Source organism: Lissotriton helveticus, chromosome 3_1, assembly GCF_964261635.1.
Source record: "Lissotriton helveticus chromosome 3_1, aLisHel1.1, whole genome shotgun sequence".
Lineage (NCBI taxonomy): Eukaryota > Metazoa > Chordata > Amphibia > Caudata > Salamandridae > Lissotriton > Lissotriton helveticus.
In genome coordinates, this window is record NC_136061.1 from 1404493148 (window position 1) to 1404514559 (window position 21412).

General features: G+C 47.0%; 1 protein-coding gene across 1 annotated transcript in view; it reads right to left on the reverse strand.

Annotated features, from left to right (window-relative positions):
• Positions 1-21412, reverse strand: part of MUC13 (mucin 13, cell surface associated) — a 774931-nt gene that overhangs the window by 35215 nt on the left and 718304 nt on the right. The window contains exons 12-13 of the mRNA XM_078682060.1: positions 16196-16233; positions 8678-8765 (exon numbers count right to left, since the gene is read on the reverse strand). Coding sequence (XP_078538186.1) covers positions 8678-8765; positions 16196-16233 — 126 coding nt within the window. The remainder of the gene's footprint in view (positions 1-8677; positions 8766-16195; positions 16234-21412) is intronic.

Here is a 21412-nt window from a genome sequence, read left to right on the forward strand (position 1 = left end):
CTATCACGACGGCAGTACCCACAGGAATCTCATTTAAGAAATCTGACAGCTCATTTATGGTTTTGGACTCAGCAGTGATACTCACAGGTCTGGAGTAGATATTAACCAGTGCGAGTCTTGCACCGTTCTGCCATTCCAAGACCACGCACTGTATATCCTCGGAGTGCGTGGCCATTGCCCTAGCACTACACCCTGTATGGACTCCTACCCAAACTGCTAGCCCACCCAAGGGTCTGCCCTTACCCCCCACCTTGCGGGGACAGAAAAACAGGCAAAGCCAGCTCTAAATAGATCGTCCCTGGCCCATGTTTCCTGGAAGAGCCAGATTTCATTCGCATCTACAAAAGATCCCCAAACAGGGCATGCCAGCTTGTTACATAAGCCCGCAACATTCCAGGAAAGAATTCTTAATATAGTTGGATCCCGGTTGACTTCAACGCTGGGAATTAGTGGAGATCCAGTGATGGAATCAGCCGGTTCCATAGATTGTCTGTTAGGGACAGGGCTTAGTAGCATAGTCTCCACAGTTACTAGGGGGCTATTGTTTATCCTACCACCGTCTCGGGCAATATTATGTACTAGTATAGCAGGGGCCACCTTCCCCTCGCAACCCTCAGGTCTGCCATCACGGTGCAGTCAGTCTACCTGATCCAGGCAGCTGTACCTATTGGGGTGCGCATAATTTGTTGTCCGATTGTACTCGTAGTGGTTATGCCACTGCCCTCTAGTAAAGCCCTTGTTACCCATCCGTGTCCAGCCTTCCTCTGTGCCAAATTCTAGCTGATTGTTTGTTGGGGGGTAAAAGAATGCAAGTGGTAGGGTCTGAATTACAGTATTTGCGTCCCAAGCCGGCCAGTTGCAGACATGTGAAACGGTCCCTGGATTTCTAAAATTCACTAGGATACAGTCACCCTTGATGGTTTTGTTAGTATAACCTAGCCATGGGACTCTCCTAACCATTAAAATATCACTAGTAATGTGTGGGGGGAGGGGCCTAAACCTATTCAACCAGCTAGCAACTTTATTTTTTAATGCTGCATATGTTTCGGCTGCTGGATTTGTGAGCTCAGGGACACCAGAGAGAACCACTACATGCGGAGCAGCTTCGGGGGGGGGAGGTTAACTATTTTCTTTCCCCTGACTCTGTCTGCATCTCTAATGTTCAGCTCATCTATTTCAGCATTGCCCCTGGTGTGCCGAATGGCATTTACTGGTCCTGCTGTTTCTTTATGCGCTATGGGAATGGTTGGAATTATTTGTGTTTGTCTTTCGGCTGTTGTAGGGAGAATTGGTATCAAAGCACACCCATCCATGTCAACACAGTCCCTAGGTCTCAGCCCCATGGGCTTCAGGTGTGCTACAATAGCCTCTGTGGATGCCTCTAAAGTTTGCAACTTGGCGTCTATACGATCAAGTCTAATAACAAGGGGATCTAAAAGTGTTTTCATAATATTTGTTAATGCGCAAGTAGCCTGATCACAGCCAGCAGATGGCAGCTCCCCGAATCTAAATGCGGTAGAAGTACCAATAGGAGCTGGGTTGGGTGGGGGAATTATACTAGAACTAGTTACTTGATGAACCGTTCTATCCTCTTTTGGACCTGTCGCCTTCTTACTGACGGGGCCACTTTCTAATCTCGCCTTTTTACCACCCCTTCCCTGGGCCCCCCACTACCTTTTTGGGACTGCCCCCTCTCTGATTCCCTTCTGTTGAAGTACAGTAGAATCTACACTGTCTACTAATGAGACATTAGAATCAGTACTAGGGATCTGCAGTTATGTTATGTTATGTTATGTTAATATGTATTTGTTAAGCGCTCGTACGCCCAGGGGCTTCATGGCGCTATCGAAGGGAACACAACACAAAAATAAAATACAGCTCAACAGTAGGCCTGGATAAACAGCCAAGTTTTGAGAGAGTGTCTGAAACTGAGAAGATCTCCACTCGTTTTTAAATGCAATGGAAGCGAATTCCAGAAGGTGACCGCAAGATGGTCAAAGCAGCAGCCACCAAGACGTTTCTTTTTAAAGGATGGAACAACCAGTAAAGCTTTTTGAGCAGAGCGAAGATTTAGTGATGGATTATATCTGGAAACAAGGTCTTTTATAAACTTCGGGGCTGTATCTTGTAAGGTTTTAAAAATAATACACCCAGTTTTAAATCCGATTCGCTGTGCTACAGGCAACCAGTGCAGTTGTTTCAAACCAGGTCTAATGGATTGCCACTTTGTTAGTCCAAGAATAAGTCTTGCGGCTTGGTTCTGAACCAACTGGAGTCTTTTTTGAACGCCCGCTGGAAGTCCCAAGTAAAGACTATTTGAGAAATCCAGTCGGGACAGGACAAGGGCAATGATAGCCCACTTTCTTACGCAGGCCGCTCTTACTCAGGTTATTTTCCTTATTTTCTTAAGTTGAAAGAAGCTGGCAGACACTACAGTACCAACTTGTCTTTTCAAAGAAAGATCCTCACTAAGTGTAACTCCCAAGCTTTTAACCGAGGACGATCTCATAGGTGGAGCCCCCATGCTAGATGGCCAGAAGCATGGACTCCAACTTAATTCACTTTTCCCAGGCAAGATCAATTCTGTCTTGCCTGGGTTAAGTTTCAGGTGATTAAGACTCATCCATCTCTGTATGTGTGTCATGGTGTTATGAAATTCTACCACAGAGTCCTCGGTGTTAAGAGGAAAGATGAGTTGTAGATCGTCCGCGTAATTATAGATGGTAACTTTAGCATTCTTTAGGGAGTGTAGTAGTGGGCGAAGATACAAATTAAATAATAACGGTGACAGTGATGAGCCTTGAGGCACTCCACATGTGGTGGGGATAGTGGGGGCTGTGAAAGGGCCCAATCTTACTGATTGCGTGCGGCCTGTGATAAAGGAACTAATCCAGCTCAAAGCAAGGCCCCTAAGGCCGGCTTGTCCGACACGGTTGATAAGAATGGAATAATTTTATTTGTATTTTATTTTAGGAGATTTGTTAAGCGCACAAATACCCGAGGGTGTCTCGGCGTTGAGTATCCACTATACTTATCCATGAGTAGTTATTAATTGTGCAGCCAGGTTAAGTTGTTCAGGAGTGGTTATTGTTTGAACAACCAGGTCTTTATCTGTTTACGAAAAGAGAGAAGAGAAGTACAGGTTTTGATGTCACTTGGAAGACTATTCCATAGCTTAGTAGTGGTTACTATAAAGGACCTGTCTCCCCAAGAGACCTTCTTAGTCCTGGGAACCTGCATAAGACGGGCCGTAGAAGAACGAAGGGATCTAACCGGGTTGTAAGGGCAGAGTGCATCCTTTAAAAAAGCAGGGCCATGAGAGTGAATTGCCTTATAAGCAATGCAAAGTGCCTTGAATTTAGTTCTCTTCTTCACTGAAGCTGTTGAATAGTGCCAAAGATGGAGGCGTATTTAGGGGTGGCCGTAATCAGTCTGGCCGCAGCGTTCTGCACCAGCTGTAGCTTTTTTAAGACTCCTTCCTGAGCATTGACTAAAAGCGCATTACAATAGTCTATGCGAGACATAACTAGAGTGCTAACCAAAGTTCTAGCCATGTTCATGGGGAGATAGGGTAGAAGTTTTTTAATCATTCTCATGGTGTAAAAAGAGGATGATACTACTGCATTAACATGGTGCGTAAAAATGAGTTTAGTGTCCAACAAAACTCCCAGATTTCTTGCCTTGGTCACCGGGAGAGGGGGTGGTCCCAGTGCGGCAGGCCACCAAGTGGGTGACCAGGCTGGGGAGAGGTTGCCGAACACCATCACCTCCGTTTTATCGGAGTTTAACCTCAAGCAGTTTGTAGACATCCAGTCACTTATGGCTAACATTCCCTGATTAGAATTGGAGGCCACTTCATCTCCATTTTTGTTAATGGCTAAGACAATCTGGGTGTCATCAGCGTAGGATGTCACCGCCAGGTGATGGATTTTTATGATCCTCGCCAAGTCCGACACATAGATGTTAAATAGTGTTGGACTTAGCGAGGATCCCTGGGGGACACCACAGGGAAGAGTGAAAGGGGGTGAATTGAAATTGCCGAAGGCGACTGATTGCACACGATCAGTAAGGAAAGAAGAGATAAGATCTTTAGCACCACCTGTGATTCCTGCCGCTGCGACACGGTCGATCAAAATAGAATGATCGACCGTGTCAAAAGCAGCCGACAGGTCCAACAGGATCAGCACTGCTGTTCCTCCGCCATCAAGTGTCATCCTGATTTCATCTGTAGCTTTAATAAGCGCAGTTTCCGTTCCATGTCCCTTCCGGAAACCAAATTGTGAGTCATCTAGACAGTTGTTCTGATCTATGAAATCAGAGATTTGGATGTTCATAATCTTTTCCACCATTTTGGCAGGGAGAGGGAGGCAAGCTATAGGGCGTTAATTAGTGACTATAGAAGGGTCTAAGGAACTCTTCTTAATAAGAGGTTTAATAGTCGCTTTCTTCCAGATGGAAGGAAAGATGTTAGATGAAAACATGGCGTTAAAAATATCTGTGAGTTTAGGACCTACAATATCTGAGAAATTTTTAAGAATGGAAGGGGGACATGGATCCTCCGGTGAACCAGAGTTCGTGGTACAAATAAAGTGAGATACCAGTTCCAACGGGGGCTGAGTAAATTCCTGGAAGAAGTGGGGGGGGGACTAAATCAGGCGGGTTAAGGCGTGCCCGGGGAAGGAATTTATGATCATTGAGGGTGCAAGATGGATGCTCAGTAGTGGTTGTGTGATCCTTGAATTGGGTGAAGATATCAATCACCTTCTTTTGAAAGTGATTCGCCAAGGAGTCGCAGAGCTCTTGCGTGGCTATAATGGGAGTGGATGTTGTTTGTCCAGAAAGACGTGTTACAACCTGAAACAGTTGTTTAGTGGAGTCATGTGCAAGATTGATCTGGTCCCTGTAAAATTTACTTTTCTCCATAATGATAAGCTGCTTATAGTTGAGCATCATGACTTTATAGCAGGATTTTTGTTCTGGGTCATAGTCTCGTCTCCATCTACGTTCCTGACGTCTGCATTTTTGTTTTTCTTGTCTAAGGGTGTCGTTATACCAGGGTGAGGATATAGAAGCCCTGTTAGTAGACTGTTTCTTTAAAGGAACTGTCAAATTGACAGTGTTATGTATCCAATTGGTATAATTATTAGCTCCTAGTTCAGGATCAGTCACCGTGGGTGGAAAAGAAGTCAATAGTGCTGACTGAGAAGCGGAAATGTCAATGCTTTTCCATGCTTTAAATTGATTAGAGGACAAAGGAGTATTGGCCAAGGGGGGAGTGGTTTCTAGAAAAAAAGCAAAAAGAATGGCCGAGTGATCAGACCAAGTAAGGGGAAGGACATCGTTCATCGTGAGTGAAGTATTACTAGAGAAGAGACAGTCCAAAAGGTGGCCCGCAGTATGCGTAGGACTGGTGACTAGTTGAGGGAGTCCTATTGCATCCAATTCGGATAGAAGAGCTGCGGTATCAGAATTATCCAGCAGCTCGAGGTGAAAATTAAAATCACCCAGAATGGTATACTGATTTTCACCTGCCAATGGTTCTAATAGAATGGGTAAATTACCGAGAAAGGAACTACGAGGTCCTGGAGGGCGGTAAATAAGAGTGCCTTTAAAAGGGGGGGCATGGGGAATGGAAATTGTAAAAGAGAAGGCTTCACAACTTGTGATGGGAACGACCTCAGTTCGTACTGTTAGATTACTACGGTATATAATGGCTAGTCCACCTCCTTTTTTAGGGTGTGGTCTGTCCAGTCTAACATTCGAGAATCCTTCGGGGGTTGCAGTAACAAAGTCAGGTCCACAAGAGATATCACCCCAGGTTTCTGTAATAAAAAGGAGATCAAGTTTGTGATCCTCAATAAAGTTTGAGATCTCGTATTTGTGTTTGGGCAGGGAACGTGCGTTAATTAATGCTGCCACACATGGTTTAGGCAGTATCTTATTCCTGCCAGTAGTATTAGTTGGTGAACGATGGTAATTATTAGCAACAAAATAACAGCTGGGACAAGTATAAGGAAGAGAGTGAGGCTGATTAGCCAGTTCCAGGCGTTGGCAATGATGAGGTGAAGAAGTTACAGAATGTAAAAAATTAGAGTCGTACGTTAGAGTCATCTCTGGGACAATGTTGGAAAAAGTGACAGGGGCCGTGGCCCTAGGCCGTGGCCCAACCGTGTCGAACGCTGCCGAGAGATCGAGAAGTACCAGGGCCTGGTGGATACCTTTATCAGCATTCCGCCTTAAAGTATTTTGGACCGCCAAAATCACAGCTTCCGTTGAGTGACAAGGACGGAAGCCTGGCTGATTGGGTTCAAGATATTCAGATTTTTCTATGAATTTAGACACATTTGCGGAGACGTAGGCTTCCAATAATTTAGATGTATAAGGTAACAGAGATATTGGTCTGTAATTTATCGGATCAAGCGGATCTGCTCCTGCTTTCTTAATCAAAGGAATAAGCAAAGCCTTCTTAAGGCAGCTAGGCACTTTGCCCTGTAAAAGTGAACCATTTAGCAAAGGAAGGACGCCCTGTGGGATTGCTAACCCCACCTCTCTCAGAATGTGCGGAGGACAGATATCATCAGGTGATCCAGATTTAACCCTTACAAAAAGATCAGACAAAATCTTTTCATCAATAGGGGGAAAGGTTTCTAAAGTAAAAGGATTATAATAAACATCGTCCAGAGGAGGGGGAGGCAGGGAATTTAAGATGCTCTGTTTTATAGTGCTGATTTTATTGAAAAAGAAAGCATTCAGTGAGTTACAAAGATCCTGTGTAGGAGTGACCAGAGGAGTAGTTCTGTCACTACTACTAAGATCGTTCACAATGTTAAACAAGTCTTTCATCTTATTTTGTGAATTCAGAATTTTTGCTGAAAAATAGTCAGTTTTTTGTTTTAAAATAAGTTTTTGGTAGACTTTCCGGGCCTTACAATAATTTACTTTATCTTGTAATAAGTACCCGGTCCTCCACTTCCTCTCTTTTTGACGCACTTCCAATTTTAAGATCTTGAAATGTGGAGTGAACCACTTATGTGCATCGTTAGGGCGTGAGCGGGGGAAATTCATGCAAGGAGCGTAGACGTCAGCTGCCTGGCGTATCCAGCTTGAGAAAGCCTCTTCAGTGGCATCGATGCAGTGATGGGACCTCGGGGATAGTAGTGAGTGACAGTGGCTCTCGCTGTGTATCTGGACTACCCCTGAGGTCCTGTAATACCATTGAGATTGTTCTGTCTATGCTGTCCAATAAATCAGTAGGGGAACCCCCAGATTTATCAGGAGTTTTTGCATTAGCAAGTAGACCTAGAGAGGATCTTCTCACGTTTTCAATACCCTCCGACAGCCGTCTTTCAATAATAGTAAGTTCATTCGTCATTAGGGAATTTGCTCTCACAAGAAAATTGTCCAAAGTACCTGCCGCCTTGACGCTGGAGGCCGTAGCTCTACTCTTGGTTTCTCGAGTTGACATTCCCCACGAACCAGTGAGGATTTCCTCCTATAAGAACTTTCCAATTGTTAGATGGTCCACGCCGTATTTGGCCAAGGTGGATGGCCCAGTCCGGTCTTATTCGGGGTATAACGGGCTACAACGGGCCCGCCTTTGGCCCGGGCTTCGCCCCGTGCTCCGTCCCGCGCGTGTCCCGCGGGACGTGGAAGAGGGTGTGGTTTAATAGGGGGAACAGGGGGCGGGAAGAGACTCCAGCTGCGCTGGGTCGGCTGAGTGCTGAGAATGCTGGGTCTCGCAGTCCCGGCCCCTGCTAAAGATGGTAGTTTGTCGGCTTTCTATTCTCGCCCCCTCAAAATCCTCTGTGCAAATCCTTCAATGGCAGCAGCAGCAGCAATGTCCCAATGTCCGAGGAAAGCAAGGTTTCCACACACCAAACGGCTTGCGAGCGGCTACCGCGGAGCGGGGGCCGCGAGCCGTAAATAGCCTGCGGGAGAACAGGGGGCGGGAAGAGACTCCAGCTGCGCTGCGTTGGCTGAGCGCTGAGAATGCTGGGTCTCGCAGTCCCGGCCCCTGCTAAAGATAGTAGTTTGTCGGCTTTCTATTCTCGCCCCCTCAAAGTCCTCCGTGCAAATCCTTCAATGGCAGCAGCAGCAGTAATGTCCCAATGTCCGAGGGAAGCAAGGTTTCCACACACCAAACGGCTTGCGAGCGGCTCCCGCGGAGCGGGGGCCGCGAGCCGTAAATAGCCTGCGGCAGAACAGGAGGCGGGAAGAGACTCCAGCTGTGCTGCGTTGGCTGAGAATGCTGGGTCTCGCAGTCCCGGCCCTTGCTAAAGATGGTAGTTTGTCGGCTTTCTATTCTCGCCCCCTCAAAGTCCTCCGTGCAAATCCTTCAATGGCAGCAGCAGCAGCAATGTCCCAATGTCCGAGGGAAGCAAGGTTTCCACACACCAAACGGCTTGCGAGCGGCGGTAGTTTAATCTATTTAACCTGTAATTCAGTAGTTTTATAAATAAAGAAGACTTCTCCTTTTGAGACAGGTGTAGCTCTTAGAATCAACCACAACAAAATATACATTTCGGTACATCTCACTGAAAACTGTATATATAAAACATTTATGCATAGAGAGATTTAAAATATTTCTACCAGTTCATTCCATTTGCAAAATTCTCGCTGAACGAGAAGCACTGCAGTTTTGTACATTATAATTGACATTTGTGAGAATAAAACATACTTTACTGAAAGACCAATGACTGCTCCCAGTAATCCAAGGAGAAGAGCACCCAAAACCACACCGACTATGACCAGAATAAGCAGGAAATCTGGAAAAAAAAATGTAATTTGTATGCATGTAGTATTCTTTAAACATCTTTTGGATAATATGGTAGAGAAAGCAATTAAACATCTGAAATACTAGCAAATATCAACAAAATAACTAAAAGAAATAGGACTTGATTCACAAAGGTAAACTTACACTTATGTGTAAGTTTACGATTATTTGGTATCTACAAACTACAAGTTAGTCGTAAGTTTACTGCTGGGGAGGCCCCTCTGTGGGAAGGGATGGAGAACGCTGCACACAAAAATAGGTAAAACTAGTGTAATTTATTGCGTGCAACATTTTATTTCCCCATCTTATTTCTATTTGCTTTTGTTGACATTGGTTGACATTAGTCTCCCGTGCTCTCTTTTTTCATTAAACAATTCAATTATTAATATTATTTTTATAATTATTATAGATATTTGTAAAGCGCACGGATCATCCTCCAAGGAGACTCTCTGCGCTCCAGCAGCCCACACAGATCACGTTTGGTTGGAATTTACAGAATAAAAAGCCATGTTTAATGAGTATTTTAAGTGAGGCTGAATTGACACACAAGCGTAGATATAGTGGCGGCTTGTTTCAATGGTAAAGGGCCAAAGAAGTGAAAGAGCGCCCCCGTACCAGACCATACCAATACGCCGGAGGCGTAATAGCAGTTGCTCACAAGATCTTAAGGTTACGAGTAGGAATGTAAGGTTGCAACCTATTTTTTAGGTAGCGAGGCCCATTTCCATGAAGAGACCTATGGACCCAACATAAGAGCTTAAAAAAAGGATGCGCTTTCTTATAGGCAGCCAGTGCAGAGATCTCAATGTGGGTTCAGAAGGAGAGCGAGAGGGTATGTTGCAGACCAACCGCGTTGCTGTGTACTGTATCAACTGGAGCTTAGAAAAAAGATCCTCGTTCATTGCAACCATTAGAGTGTTTCCCTAGTCCAGGCACCTCACAACAACTGCCTGGGTATGGGATTTCCTGGTCTGCAACGGTAGCCACTGACAGGCTTTTCTGAGCATACGCATCCAGCAGAAGCATATTCCAGAGATTGAATTCACATTTTCTTTCATAGACAGATTTTCATCAATTAAAACACTAAGGTTTTTTTGCTGTTTTTTTTTGGGGTGTGAGTAGGCAGCAGTTCCCCAGGCCACCAATCGCTAGACCAAAAGAAATGGGTCAAAAAGGAATAATGTCAACCAAAGAGCACAAACAGAGGAAAACATGCCTGCACTTGTAATCTTGATTTGAGATTTATATCTTCAACTGACAAAGACACACAGAAAGTAACAATATTATGTTATTAGCTGAGCTGGTGTTTAGAACCACTGAGATATAGAGGTGAGCATTTCTTGAAGAAAATACACTCAGCTTCTGCTTATGCGCACAATGAATGGCTCTTAACCGGTGATTAAACTTTGCAGAAAGTAGGGAGTCGTGCTGATGATCTAGAACAAGGTGTGCACTATTCTAAAATGAATTCTATTTTTCTACCGTTTAGAAAGGTTGACTCACTCACAGTTAACCGGAGTTGGGGAGCCATTTTTAGGTCTTGCCTACGCAGCGCATGCGTTGCATAGGAAAAAGACCTTTAGTAATGGCTTGAGCTTTGCAGGCAAAAACGTGCACGCGTTGCATTGCTTTGAATGGCAACGCGTGCATGTTTGGCGATTCTCTTGCGGGAGCGAGCTTAGACACCATATTTTTGTACTTAACTTGTAAACATATGCTGCCCCTGCTTATTCCCGCAAGGGAAACGCAAGGGAAACAGGTGCAAGCCCCTTCCTTTCTCCCCTCCCCCTGCTGCCTCCTGTCAGCGGTAGCTGCATCTCCCATTACATGCGGTACATTGACGACATATTCCTTGTCTGGACAGGAGGAAATGAAGATTTGGGCCAATTCGTGTGTTGGCTGAATTCGAGAACGATTGACATTCAGTTCTCTGTTACAGCATCCAATGAATCGATCACCTTTTTGGATGTGAAAGTGGAACCTTTTGAGGGAGGCTTAAGTACAACCTTATTCCGGAAACCCTCAGATAGGAATAAAGCTTTGCATTTTAACAGTAATCATCCCCGCAGCTTGAAACAGAATTTACCATATGGGCAATTTTTAAGAACTCGCCGAAATTGTTCGAATAAAGAGGAATATTTCAAACATGCCGACCATTTGAAAAACCGACTGACTCAGAGAGGTTACCCTAAAAAATTATTAAAAAACTCCCTCAAACGAGCCTGGTGGACCCCACGAGAGACCTTACTGGAGAAAAAAATCAAACAAGATGTGAGAAGGATGGTGTGCGTCACCACCTTCTGTCCAGCTGCAAACCTACATAGGAAACTCATTACGTCCAATTGGCATTTACTAAAAAATCTGCACGAGGATTTCTCAGCACCGCCACTTTTTGCATACAAAAAGGACAAGAGCGTGGCTAACCATATTGTAAGGGCGGCATTACCAATTGTGAAGGCACCGACATTACAAAGTCTCTTTGGATTACCTCCGCCCAAAGGACATCATAAGTGTGGAACATGCACTTGCTGTAATGAAACCATTGAGGACTCAGTATTTACATTTGAGAATATCCATTGGAAGCACGACACTTTTACGAATTGTAAATCTAAAAACGTCGTATATGCCATCATCTGCCCATGCCCTCTAGTCTACATTGGGAAAACTACACAAGAAATCAGGAACAGGATAACGCAACATAAATCGCGTATCCGCAGAGGAGTGGAGAATGCCCCACTAGTCAACCATTGGACAAAATGTAAACATGAGAAAACTGATTTGCGTTGGACAGTGTTATCCAAAATTGAGAAAGATCCTAGGGGCGGCGACCTCGATGCCAAACTATCACAACGCGAAGCAATGCTTATAATGAAGTTCAATACCGCGATACGAGGATTAAATGAAATTTCAGAAATCTATAAGCCTAACGTCTAAGCCGCGCTAGCTAAATTGGGTCTGCCTAGTCCAGTCAACAATCCAGTCCACTATTTACATTCGCCATGTGACTTGGTTGCAGAACTACAAGTCCCAGGACCACCGGGTTTGTGCCCTTAACCAGGAAGTCCTTTTGGCAAGTTCCTAACTCGAGGGAACCATTCGTTTGAACCATTCGTTTCAACCGAGGAGAAGGACGGATGCCTTTTTCCTTAATCGGTGTGTAACCCCGCTGGATTGAGTTACACCGCCACCGCGCCTGAGACGCAGAGTTTTTTACATAATTTTCCTTCTCATTTCAGCAAAGGAGCGGCCGCTCCCGAGCAAACAAGGATAGAACAGCGAGCCACAAGCTGTTTACTAGCGGGTGAGTAGGATGCCCCCCTCCTCTCTGCTTACATGACCAGAATGAATGAGCTGGGATGTTTGATTAAACACTGAATGTCGTTTTTGTTTTTCCTAACACAGTCCCTGTGATCACTCCTTTGGGGAAATACAAATTAGACTCGACTTGGGGAATTCACCCGCCCATCACTGTTTGCGATTATTGACTATCAGATAAAGGTAGGGAGCCGCTTTGGTTCACTGGAGTACGTCCTTTTCAACTTTTTGAATAAGCTATCCTAAGCTAGCCATTTCTATTGTTTCAGAACCTATCCGGTCCTGAGGAGAACCCCACCAAGGCGAAGGGGTTTGAAACGCGTCGACCAGTCTTGTCCCGTATCTGGTTACCATTAGTGTTTTGGAACAGTCCTTTCATTAATGTGGTCACATGAGTGACTTTGGTAAAACTGTGACTAAAAACAGACTTTAAGAATTAGAAAATCACGAAAAGAATTATTTTCCATCAAATAATTTACCAATACGTGGACTCATTGTTTTCTCACTTCCAGTTGTTTGAATGGTTTGTGTATGACTGTATGGCCAAGTGTGTATGAAATTTGTATAATATTGTTTATAAATTCGTATGTATATATTGTATATATAAATTTCGTTGTATTTTGTATTTTTCATGCACGAAAAATAGTGTGCTCAAAAAAGAAAATAATCCTACTAAAAGAGAATAAATCCCGTATGGTGTTAACTCAAAAACAGGTTGTTTTTGTTTAATTCAAAGCAGCTAATTTTGAAGAATATTGTTTGGTGAATAGGGAGTCCCTGCATTGGCTTTTGTTTTGTTTGATGATATTGGTTGGACTCAGCCTTGCTGAGTAAGGAGTCAAGACCCTTTTTGATTCTTATCCTGTCAGCGGCCAGCGTTCACACTCCAGGAAGAGCGAACCATTGGTTTGTGTGTATCAACTTCTATTTGTATAACGCCGGGCGTGGAGTTCCGAATACACGCGTTAACTTGAAGCATTTTATTGCCTGTCACGCTGTAATAAAGATTCGTCGTTATACTGACTAAATGATGTGCCATTTTCATGTGTAAATGTGATGATGCGTGAAAGAGAAGTCTCACAGACAGATGTCATAAATCAGTGCACAGTGTGAAGTTGTATGTGGCATTGTGTTAAGGCAGAATGTGGACCCCCTTCTTCTGCACAATGATGCCTCCGGGTGCTGTCTTTGAAGAGCTGCAGCCCTTAGATTCAAAGAGCGGGGAGAGGATCGTTAAACATATCACTTCGCTGCCCCATCTCGAACCCTGAGGGGTCGGACTGACCTTTAACTCCATCTGGCTAATGCAGGTTAGGACCAGCCACCTTCTGGTTTAAAGATGCCCCTGCTGCTTTAGGAACAGTTCAAGGGGTATGTGAGGAGCACTCCTTATCCAAACCTATTCTCAATCTAATCTAATGGTGCTGCAACTATACAGGTTAGTCACGCCTGAGGTTGAAACACTAGTTGTGATGGGATAAACTCTCATCTAGTTGCGTACTGTTCACATGGTGTTGTCCTACACCTTAGTTAATTACACAATGTCAACTCTGTATACAGTTGTCAATCAGTTATTTAATATCATAATCTGATTCTCTTATGTCAATCAACTCATAATACATTTCATAATTTTCGTACACTTGTGATTAACTTCTTCTCACAATATTTACTTTTATACAAAATTCTCCATAATGACAATATATATGACAAATACCGGCATTTGGTTCAGAACGATTACGGCAGTAATACAGGGAGAGAACAGTGATTCCAAAGGTCGTTAGAACCAATCCAGATAAGAATACCGAGTCCCAGAAAGCATTTGGCTGACTGAGCACGCAAACAATATTGAAAGATCATCCCCTGATGAAGGCACTATTCAGTGCCGAAATGCATTGGGCAGGATTTGAAATTATGTGAAATGCTATAAATTTTGATTGGTTATATACATGTCATTATAGAGAATTTTGTATAAAAGTAAATATTGTGAGAAGAAGTTAATCACAAGTGTACGAAAATTATGAAATGTATTATGAGTTGATTGACATAAGAGAATCAGATTATGATATTAAATAACTGATTGACAACTGTATACAGAGTTGATATTGTGTAATTAACTAAGGTGTAGGACAACACCATGTGAACAGTGCGCAACTAGATGAGAGTTTATCCCATCACAACTAGTGTTTCATCCTGCTGCTTTAGGGCCGCTTCGCTGCAGAATTCCCTTAGCTTCTGTTTAACATTTCTATCAATACACGTGTGTGAGGCTGCGTGGCGTGTAGCACTGTCTGTGCTGCATGTCTGTCTCTGCCTTGTCTTCTAAGCAGTTACTATCCATTCACATGCACTTAAGCAAACCTCATCTTCACCATGTGCAGGGCTGCGGAATGGGCGTCCTGCTCAGGCTGATCCTACCTCCTCTGGTCCCCTGGTGCCACCTCAGCAGCACGGGAATTCTCGGGTTCCGAAGGCAGGATGAGGGAAGACCAAGGTCACGCGTGTGCCAACAGAGCGTTGTGTGATAGCCCACGAGTTGACTGTGGATGGAAATATTTCCAAACAACTGTGGCGCCAAACTGTGACCAGACGCTTTCGCCTCGAGTAAAGCATTCACTCCACTGGCCGCTGTCTTGAGAAGTGCATAGATGCCACTGTAGATACCACTCCTGGCTCTGCCCTGCCGGAAGCTGCTAACGGCTGTGCTCTGCCCGGCACAGGAGCCGTGTTTAATGACTGTGCCAATGAGTGCGGTCACACTCACTTGCAAAGAGCCACCGGTTTGGTGCCAGTCGCGTTTGTATGCTCTACATCGGTTCACGTGAACGAGTCTCGTCTCGCTGATCATGTCACGCTTCTTGCTGCTCGGATATAGTTTAAGCGCTTCACACAATTTAGCATGTACTGGACCTGGCCCTGAGAGACCAAGTTGTCCAAGACCACACAAGGTATCCAAACGAGGAGCCCGGGATTAGAACAATGGTGGGTTGGGCATAAAGTAAGCGATTTGGACAGTAGACCACTTGGAGCGACCTTGCCCATCGGGCTATGGGATGTGTGCTCCACCACATCTTGAGGCGTTGTCTCTGCGCCCTAGGGGAATGTTTTCAAAGCTGATATATTTTATGTGAAATGGACGGCTGACGAGAGGGACAGAGCTGTTACAGATGTCATGGATGCTTCGAATACAACCAGCTGTGATGTCAACGTGCCGCCAGCCTCATTGACACTTATTTAACCTGTGTGTGCCTCAGAATTTGGCGGAACTGTAGACCTGTCAGATGCTGTGTGAGGGGCCTTGGATGCTGCTGGACATCGGTTTGTTCAGGCATCTCTTCCGTGGTCAGTGGTGTGTTGCTGTTTGGCATCCATGGTGCTGGTGATGTCGCTTGTGGAAGAACGGACCGGCGGCCGAACCAATGCTCGTTGATGATGGTCAGTGTTTAACCCACGGACCAAAGATTTTCACACCCTTTCATACGCCCAACTCACAGCAGAAACACTCACTTTTCTACTGCTGGGGTGTCTGGGGGAGGGGAGAGGAGAAGGGGGGCTCAACTGAAAGCACACGACCCTGTGCTGTGACGCCATTGAAGACTTAAAAAACAAGCATTGGCATAGCCAATAGGTCTCGCCTTTGGGACCTTCTAAGTGTTTAGTTATCCAGCACAATATCCTTGGTGCAACAACATCAAGTGTTGCATGGTCAAACACTTAAAAGGTCCCATAGGTGAGACCTATTGGCTATGCCAATGCTTGTTCTTGCTTACTTAGGGCTCGTGATTCCTTTGCTTGGCCACTGTAGTCAAGCTGTCCGTAAGTATAGTATGACACCTATCATACTATACTTTTCAAAATGTAATTGATTCCCATGTTTCGTTTGTCAGATTCATTTTTAAAACTTATGGATCGGATCTGTATTCCCCTAAGTAGTTTTAAAGCATACGGCTAAAGCACAAGGCTGTGCCTATACATTCCTAAATATGCATGTAGCCTGAGAAACGTCAGGTAGACGCATAAGTGTTTTTTCACTCAAATTGCACATCAATGCAGACATTGGGAATGACCGTGCTTCTAGGCACATTATGGGATGAAATAAGCAGTACTTACCGTCTTTACAATCTTTTCCTGAATAGCCAAAATCACACCTAAGGAACAAAATGAGACAAAGAATGTCAATTCCAACTGCTCTTCATTTGCACATACAATAACAAATTATCAAATGACTGCTCATACGGCATTCCTTCTTCAATCTCATTCAGCTGCTCTTTGTTGTTTGGTCTGGCTGCAGACCTGCACTGTAATGGTCATTTCTTTTACGTTCAGAAACAGCCTACATTCCCATAGTTCTGTTCATCCTGAGTAAGATGCTGCATACCACTTGTGATTTTTAATGATCGTAGATCTTCTATGTGATTGATGAAGTCCTTGTTCAATGTTGCATTCCTGAAGAAGCTTGGACTATATAAGTAACTGTTTCTGATTGTGATCGAACTCCATCACTCTATTGCAGTTTCCTCTGCTGAGTAAAAGTCAAAAACAGTTGCGTATCTTCTATGCCTAAAGAGTCAAATATGGGTGCCTGGTATAATCAAGATTTTCAAGATATCTAAGCAAGATAAATTTACATACAATTAATCTAAATGTGAATAATTTACTTAGTCAGTTGTGCTGAAAATCTGACATGGATCTGGCTTGAAACTAACATTACCCCCAGGTCCCTCCTGTCCTCGTACCATTCATTACAAAGTGGGGATAACCATCTCCGGACAGAAAAAAAGACCAGAGGAATGCTGGGGACCCTAACCCCGCCCCTCTTACTGGGAGTATATAAACAGTACTTACCCAGCATTCCGCCTGTACTTTTTTTTGTCTGTCGACAGAATTGGGACGAAGTGCTGGTGTTGGTGCTGCTCTTGCTGGACTGGAGTGGCGTTTTCTTCTTCCACTCCCCGTCCGGCTGCCTGGCTGTGCAGGCGGGGAGTCTGCTCGTTCGCCTCCTGGACTGCCAGGCTTGCTGGGAGGCTGGGATGTTCCTGGCCATCTCTTGCATGCCGGCCGGCCCTTTCCGGGTGGTGCGCCAGCCTCCCGGTTCCTTCCAGGTAACTGGACATGTCTTCCGGTGGCCTGGTCGGTGGTAAGATGCACCGTGATTGCTGGTTCTCCTGCCTTCCTGCTTCTCCTGCCCTGACGTGGATGCTGGTTGGGTGCCTTGGGCTGGCTTGCGGAGGTGGGGGGGCTTGTTCCTGTGTTCCGGCCCCCACCCCCGGTGAGTTTCTTTCACTTTTTGGGGCTCCTTGCTGCTGTTGTGCTGCACGCCTGTGGCTGCTTCCCTCCTGCCCTGGTGTGGTTCCTAGGGGTGACCCTGGGCACACTGGGACCTTGTTCCTGTCACCCAGCCCCCCTCCAGGTGTGTACCATGTTGCAGTCTCTTCTAGTCAATGGGGTGGTGCAGTGTCTTCGGTGTGCAGCAGCAATTCTCTTTGGTGACCTGCGGGTCATGAGTTTAACTCTAGGCAATGTGGATTCAGTCAATGTTTTTCATTTGTTGGGTGCTGCCGATGTACTCTGTTGTTTCCTACTTTCACTATTCCTCTCTTTATTGCTCCATGCTGTGTTTTTCCCTCCCGCAGGTGGAGCTGCTTCCTCCTGCCCTGGCGTGACTCTCGATGGTGTGCCTTGAGTTGGCTTGGGGGCATTATTCCTGTCTTCCGGTCCCCGGTGTGTGCAGCGTCGCATGGTGGTGCCTGCTTTCTCCCATGAGCTGTCCATTGGCTGCAGCTCTGTGCTGGTGCTCCTCCCCCACATTCTGGTCCCTAGTGTGGGTGGTGGTGCAAAAATGGGCTCCATTTTGCCATGTTTTGTTTCTGTTTGTTGCTTGTTGGCCCCCCTCTTCCACTGGGTGTCTGTTCGTGGATGCCTGGGTGATTTGGGTCGATATATTGTCTTCCCTTCCCGCCATGGGACCTGGTGGTGCACCTTGGCCTGGCGGGCATGGGGGGGGGGGGTTGTTCCTTTTTTCCCGGCCCCCCTCCCTGCCAGCCCAGCCCGGCGTGTCGGTGGCTGTTTCCTCCTTTGGCTGGTTGGCTCCTTGTGCTAGTGCTGGCTGCAACACTGCCCTGTTACGCCTCTCCTGTTGCCTTGTGCTCCTTCTGCGTACTGTGGCCTATTTGTGGTTCTGGGGGGGCCTTGTTCTATGTCTGCGGGCACACCTCCTCCAGGTGCGTGCCATGTGGCAGTTTGAGGATGTCTTTTTCTTGCTGAGTGGCGTTGTCCTCTTGTGCTCATTGCTGGGATTACTTTTTTCTGGCTGTGTCATCCTGGTTCGGAGTCCTCCTGTGTCGGACGGGTGCTGAGGCTGTTGGCATCTTCTGTCTTTCCTTTGGAGCTGTCGATTCAGGTTCTTAGCTCATCCTCCTGTGTGTCCAGGTTGGTTCCTCGCCTGGTCTCTTCCCTTGCTGCTCCTGTGCCTCTTTCCTCTTGTTTGCACCCTTGGCCATGGTTTCGGTCTTTCCTCCTTGAGGGAACCCTCCGCTAGTTCTGGCCCAGAGGCTCCCTGGGTGGGTGTCTGCCTGGGTTTCTGGGGGTAGTGGGGTTGTGCCTTTGTGACCTGCTGGTGTCCTGCTCTTGGGGGTTGTGCTGGGTTTGGTCTGGTCCTTTCCTGTTTCCGTGTCTGCCTGGGATTGCCACAGGCTGTGGTATTTGTCCCTCCTGCGGTGGCGCCTTTCGGTGTGTTTTTTATTTCTCTTTGTTGTTCCCTCCCTGCCTCCGGCTGGGTTCCCTGCTGGGCCCTGGTCTGCTCTGGTCTTGGCCTTTATTTTTGGTGAGTCAGGGCTGGTTGGTGGCCTGCTTATGCCAGGCTGGGTGGTCCAGGGGCTCTGGGTTTCTGCTGCCGGCTGTCCTCCTCTGCCCTCTGGCATTTTGGCGGGGTCGGGCCTGGTTGTTTCCTGGTTGGGGATCTCCCATACCTGCGGCAGTGCCGCTCTCTTTGCTGTTTTTATGCTTTTGGCGCTGCTGTGGTCTCTGGCTGGCGTGGTCTCCGACTGGGGGTGGCTGTTCCCTCTGCAGTGGTGTCCTGGGTCTTGTGGATGTCGGGTAGTCCTGCCCCTGGTGGCCTCGGCCCCCTCTTTTTGGCTGCATGCCCCCCTCTTTTTGGGCTACTCTTGTTGGCGGTGTCTGTTGTTCTGTACCCTCCCTTTTATCTGTTGGGGGTACCGTCACTGGGTGTTTGTCTTGCCCCTTTGGGTGCCTGTTTGCATGGCTGCTGGTTTCCCAGCACTTGCTGCTGTGGTTTGGGGAGGGGGTGGTGGGGTCAGGGGCTTATGCCTCTAGCTAATTTTGCCCTCCCTGGCTTTTGCTTTTGCCTCTGCCCTGCTAGTGCCTTCAACATTTTGGGCCTCCCCCATGTGTGGGTTGGGCCGCTGGGTCCTTCTGTTCAGGCGGGTGCTTGGCTTCCACCATGGCTTCCTGTATCCTTGGCGCTCTGTTTGCCTTGGTTCTGCCCTGAGGGTTTCTCCCCTGCTCCTGACCTCCCTTGGTGCATGGTTTGCTGTGGAGTTTGTGGGCCTGGGCGGTTTGCTTTGCTTCTGCATTGGCTTCTATTGTGTCTCTGGCTTGCCTGGTTTGGAGGGTTCTTTTCCCCTCAGGGTCTGGGTTTCCAGGCTGTGGGCCCTGCCCTGCCCCTTTCAAGCCTCTGTCGGTGCTGTGTTGTTGACCCCCGGTCTTGCTGGCCTTTCTGTTGTTGGCCAGTGGTCTGCCTGTTTTTTGGGGGGGCACCTCTGACTGGCCTGTTCTTTCGTTCATTTCTGGTCTTGGCTTGTCTGCTGCCGCTGTTGGGGCTCGCTTGCTCTGGTCGTGGGTTCTCTGGGCCACTTGGCTGGCTGTCCCGTTGGGGGCCCATTGCCCCTCTTCTCCGTTGGTCGGTGTGTGCCTTATTTGGGATTGTGGCTTCCTGCTCCGGTCTCCCAGTGTTTGCAGTTGGGGTGTTCTGGGGCTGTGTTGTTTGGGGCTGGGTCTCCCTCTTCCCCTTTTTTCCTTGGTTTCCCCTGGTCTTGTTGTCCTTGGGGGTTGGCCTCTTGCTGCTCGGCTCTTGCTGCTCGGGTCTTTCCTGGCGGGCCCTGGTTCTGTTTTTGGCCCTTTTTCCATAGGCCGTGTTTGGGCCTGCTAGGGTTGTGGTCTCTGCCGGGCCTGCTCCCTTCTGGCTCTTGGGGCCTTGTGGGGTGGCATTCTGGGGTTGTGTTCACGTTTCCACGGTTTTGTTTGTGGGTGTCTTGACTTTCCCTCTTGGCCTGTCCCTGGGCTCTGTCTCACCTCCCAGGCTGGGTGCTTGGGGGTTGTCGTCTGTCGGCTCTGGTGGTCTTCCTTCCTTGGCCTGGTGTTCCTCTGTGGGGTTCCGGGGGCTTTGTCCTCTGGGCTCTCTGGGTCCAGGTTGTTCTGTTGGGGGGGGGGCTTGTGCCTGGTCACTACTTCGCCCCTTTCTGGTTTGGTCTGGGTGGTCTTGCCCATGTCTAATGTTTTGGGTTTGTGCCTTTGCCCTGTTGGCTGGCTGTGTCCTCTTTCTTTTTTGAATTGATCCTGAGTGCCTGCCTGGTGGTGCTCAGCTTCTCAGCCTTTTGTCCGGTGGGCGCCCTTGGCCGTGTCCTGTTGGGGCTTCTTTTTCCCTGGCCCGCTGCAGTCCGGGGTGTTGGTTGCTTTGGCGCCTTTCCCTTCTGGGATTTTGCCCTTGGGGTCTCTTTGGGGGTTCCTCCTTTCGGCTTCCTTTTTTTGTTTGGTCGCCTTTTTGGGCTTGCTCCCTTTCACCCTTTCACCTGGCAGTGTGGGTTTTTCCCTTTTGTTGGCCTGCGTTCTCTATTTCTCATTTTCTGTTCGGATGACTCCTTGCTACCACTGTTGCCTTTTGGTTTTTTCGGTTCTGGTTCCTGTCCTAGGTTGTGTCCGTGCTGGCTGGTTCAGAATTGTTTGCCCCTTGCAAAAACAACAGGTGATGGACAGAATGCAGAACAATGTCATACATTCACCACAGTACAGAGATCTGGGCCTAAATCCATCGTTATTTTGCTCACCATGCCATTCCAGTTTGAACCCAGCCATATGCAAATCAGTCTTGACCCTGTGCCCCATGGGAACAGTCCAGCCTGAACTGCCAAGCCAGGTCCTCTCTGGACTGGAAACAAGCATCCAAGGACCGGTTTCGGGCTTTCAGCCCTCATCAGCCTGGATAGCTTAATTCCAGTGGCATGGAGAGCACGGGACTCACGTCTGAGCATACCCGTCCCACTCAGGGTGACAAATGCAAAACCAACAGGTGATGGACAGAATGGAGAACAA